The following is a 3,947-nucleotide window of genomic DNA, read 5'->3' as shown; positions in this document are numbered from 1 at the left end:
CCTGCACCCTTTCCACACAAGGCAGGGTGCCCCCGGTCCCCCCAGCTTGGATGAGGAGAAAGAGAAGCAAGTCTCTGACGCAGAACCGGGACCCTCCTTGGACAGATGCAGTGGGTGCCCTTGCTATACAGATAATCCTTTATTTGGGACTCAGAGCCCTGCAGGGGAAGAAGAGGGGGAACCCCCCCCCCCGCACCCCCAGCCAGGCCATCTTAGAGCCTCCATGTCCTGCTGAAGGGCAGTCAGAACCTGCTGTGGGCAGGAAGCAGAACCGCAAGGCACCCCACATAAGGGGACTGGAGGGGGTTTTCACACACATTTCAGGGCAGGGGTTCACCAGAAAGCATTGACCGTTGTCCTGCATGCTGGGTTCCCAGCATCTAGGCCAGGCCCAGGAGAAGTAAAGGCAAAGGAAGTGGGTTTCTAGGAAGGAGATCAGGCAGAGAGGGAAGGGATGGGGTGCCATGGTGGGGTGCTTCTTGGCCTCAGCGATGATCTTCAGGGGGGATGGTGGTCACAGGGGGCGGGGAGTCCAAGGCACTGCAGTCATCTGATAGGAAGACCAGGTCCTGGAAACGGTCAGAGGAGCAGAAGTATCACCCAGGAGGAGCCACACTTGCGAGCCTTCCCTGGCAGTCTCTCTGGGATGCAAACTCCTTCCCCTGACTTTTTTGGGGAAGCTGTTGCATTTCTCATTGCACCCTATGTCGCCAAGGCATGCACGGGCTTCAGGCTGACCAGACGGACAAATGGCCACCCCCCCATGGCTGAATCCTGGCTCTGGGACAGGTGAGGGGGGGCCCTAATGCAGACACCAGCTAGAACCACATTCGCTGTCTGTTCCCCGGTGCCTGCTGAGGTTCTGGGCTGGGCACACACAGAAGGGACTGACCCTGTAGCAATTGTTAGGGGTCAGGGCAGGTCACACAGGCCCTACCATGTCACCCCAGGCATGTGCTTTCATATCCCCCAGTTTCTGAAGGAGGAAAGTGAAGGTCAGAGGGAGGAATAGAAGCCCCGTTCCTAGAAGCTGGAAGGTCAAGACAGAAATTAGTCTGTGGAATTCAGAGGCCAACCTGCCCACTCTAAGTTCCACATCTGAGTAAGAGTCGCTTTTGGGGGGCGCTTCTTCATGTCCTTTCTTCTACTAGAATGCTCCAGCCACAGAGCACCGAGTCCCCAGCACCCAGAGCCCTCCCTCTCCCACTGCCGTCCCTTGTGGCTCCCCAAGATTTATCCTGATGGCGGTGTGTGAATGTGAGGGGGCTGCTCCTGCACTAGCATAGGACTCCCTGTCATTATTCACAGGGGGACAAAGCTGAGGAGGGACCAGGGGACCTCGCAGCACCCGCATGTTCCATACCCGCTCCCTGGCCCTGCTGTGAGAGTGGGGGGCATGGCATGGGGTGTGGCTTGTACCCTTCTGCAGTAGGTGGTCATGATGGTGTACAGCTTCCGTGCTTTGTTCCGCAGGGAGTCGACCACATCCACGTGCCAGCACGGTGGCGTCCCCACGAAGTCCCTCAGCCTGGCCAGCACACAGTAATTCTGGCGGGGACAAAGGGAAGGGACTCAGGAGTTTGAAGGATGGGAACAGGACCCCTCCTGTATACCCCCAGTATCCCCCAAGCAGGAAGAATCCCCTTACATGTATGTCCAGGTACAGCCGGGGAAGGTAGCTTACACAAGGCTCCTGTGGAGAAGAGGAGGGACAGACTGTCAGTACCCCAAATCCAAGAGCCAGACCAGCTCCAGAGCTCTGGGCCTCGGCCAATGCTGCCATACTCCATTGGCTACGTCAGTGTCTTCCTCCTGGGGCCAGAGAGATAGCACAGCAGTAGGGCGTTTGCCTTGCACACAGCCACCCCAAGACGGATGGTGGTTCAAGTCTCAGGATTTCCTATGGCCCCCTCCAAGCCTTCCAGGAGCAAGTTCTGAGCACAGAGTCAGAAGTAACCTTGGAGCACTGCCAGGTGTGACCACCCTCTCCAAAAAAAAGCAAAAACAAAGAGAACAACACCAAATGCACCAACTCCTAGTTACCAACTCCTCTGATCACACCCACTCTCCCAAATGCTTCACTGGCTGTACTTATGAATTTCTCTAAAGATGAGTGTCCATACTACCACAGACACATGCGAGTACACGCTACACTCACAGGTTTTTACATACACCCTCTGTGCACACACAGATACACACACATACGTGCCCGCTCATCACACAGCTATATCTGCATACACACCTTGCTCACACACGTCGGATAAGCCGCACACCACACACATTGGCACACACAAGGAAACACACATGTGAATCCACACATACACGCATGCCCTATGGGTTTTTGCAAGTCCAGCAGAATAGGGGTGGTTCTGGGTCCCAGTGCCTAGGCCCTGGAGAGATGCTGGGCGGTGCCCCAGACTTCCTTTCGAGCAACCTTCACCTTCATGCTCAGGGACCATGGGAATCCATATCCCCTGGCACAGACGACAACTGGGCTCTGTCCCGAGATCACCTCTCCCGTCCTCCTCACAGGATACTAACCAGCACCCCTAAACCCCACGACCTCTTTACCCCACGATGACTAGCATGTAGCTTATTTCCTCTCAGAGCTGCTGGAAGATGAACCACACTCAGATCTCGGATTCCTGGGGTGGGTTTTCCTTGACTTCAAAACAAGTGTCTGTCTGGGGTTGTCTTGGCCAGGATGAGGACAGAGCACCAAGGCACAGCAGCCTTAGAGACCCGAGTTCTGGGGCCTAAGGGTGCCTGGATGTGTGTGTGGGGGGGGTGTCTCACCTGAGACTCCGCCGCCTGCAGACCCTCTGACAGGCCCGTGATCTCCCTGCTCAGGGCCAGCATCCGGGAGTAGCAGGTCGGGGGTGCTGGCCTCACGGTGAGTGGCCGGGCCAGCAGCAGCAGCAGAGGGAGCAGCGCTGGGAGCAGCAGACTCGGCATGGTGCAGAGGGGCCTCTTGCAGGCTGGAAGTGTCGCCCCTTTAAGCCTGGGCATGGGGGTGGTCCCCTGCACCCCCACTTCCTGTGAGGGGCCCGCCCCGTTGGTCGGTGGACACTGGGGCCTTTCAGAATCCGGAGGCCCTCCTGGAGCAGAGGAGGGGCAGCCGGGGCATGGGGGGCCCAAGGAAGGGAGGCAGGAGGGTGACTGGAGGCGGGAGGCAGGAGGGTGACTGGAGGCAGGAGGAATGAGGGTGGGTCCCCAGAGGAGACCCCAAAGTGCTGGCCTGGGACGTGGGGTCCTTAAGCTGCTGACCAGCTGGGGGCACAGACTGGAGCAGGGGGTGATGGTGGTATTTGGTGTGTTTGCCGCTTTTATGTAAAGGTACTAAACCCTGGCTGGAGTGATAACACAGTGGCAGGGCATTTACCTTGCACATGACTGACCCAGGATAGGCTTGCGCTCCATCCCTGGCATCCCATATGGTCCCTGAGCCTGCCAGGAGCAAAGTTTCTGAGTGCAGAGCCAGGAGTAACCCCTGAGTGCTGCCAGGTGTGACTCCCCAAGAGGTGACTCCCCACCAAAAAATAAAGTACTAACCCCCCAGCCTGGTGGAGCACATTGTCACCAGCTCTGGACACCATCTCCCATATTCCCCAGGGGTGTCCTTGCTGCAGAAAGTCCACAGCATGGCAGTCACAGGCCACTGTGAGAGTCATGACCCCACCGTCGGTCAGAGTGTTCCTAGAGGAGTGGGGGCTCAGTCAGCTACGATGGTCCCCAGTCCCCAGGTTCCTGCAAGGCCCAATCTGCAGGACACACCCTTTTTCCCAGGAGACCCCATCTGATTGTCTTTTATTTTTTGGGGGGGATCACACTGGGCAACACTCAGGGGTTACTCCTGGCTCTATGCTCAGAAATAGCTCCTGGCAAGCTCGGGGGGACCATATGGGATGCCGGGATTCGAACCACAGATCTTCTGCATGAAAGGCAAA

General features: G+C 57.3%; 1 protein-coding gene across 1 annotated transcript; it reads right to left on the bottom strand.

The window, feature by feature from the left end:
• Nucleotides 1-282: 282 nt before the first annotated feature.
• CYTL1 (cytokine like 1) lies at nucleotides 283-2,994 on the bottom strand. Its single transcript, XM_049789816.1, has 4 exons — nucleotides 2,797-2,994; nucleotides 1,649-1,693; nucleotides 1,420-1,548; nucleotides 283-569 (listed from the first exon to the last, which is right to left on the bottom strand). The coding sequence occupies exons 1-4, from the start codon at nucleotides 2,953-2,955 to the stop codon at nucleotides 486-488; spliced, it is 417 nt and encodes a 138-aa protein (XP_049645773.1). The 5' UTR covers nucleotides 2,956-2,994; the 3' UTR covers nucleotides 283-485.
• Nucleotides 2,995-3,947: the final 953 nt, after the last annotated feature.

Source organism: Suncus etruscus, chromosome 16 (genome assembly GCF_024139225.1).
Source record: "Suncus etruscus isolate mSunEtr1 chromosome 16, mSunEtr1.pri.cur, whole genome shotgun sequence".
In the NCBI taxonomy this organism is placed as follows: domain Eukaryota; kingdom Metazoa; phylum Chordata; class Mammalia; order Eulipotyphla; family Soricidae; genus Suncus; species Suncus etruscus.
The sequence above is the reverse complement of the archived record's forward strand: the minus strand, read 5'-3'. Positions and strand labels throughout refer to the sequence as shown.

What these genes read in the sequence shown, in the direction of transcription:
- CYTL1 (XM_049789816.1), bottom strand. Translation starts at nt 2,955, where the DNA reads ATGCCGAGTCTGCTGCTCCCAGCGCTGCTCCCTCTGCTGCTGCTGCTG. An exon ending in TGCAGGCGGCGGAGTCTCAG is followed by an intron (nt 1,694 to 2,796) that starts GTGAGACACCCC and finishes TCTTCTCCACAG; the next exon opens with GAGCCTTGTGTAAGCTACCT. An exon ending in TGACCACCTACTGCAGAAGG is followed by an intron (nt 570 to 1,419) that starts GTACAAGCCACA and finishes GACCGTTTCCAG; the next exon opens with GACCTGGTCTTCCTATCAGA.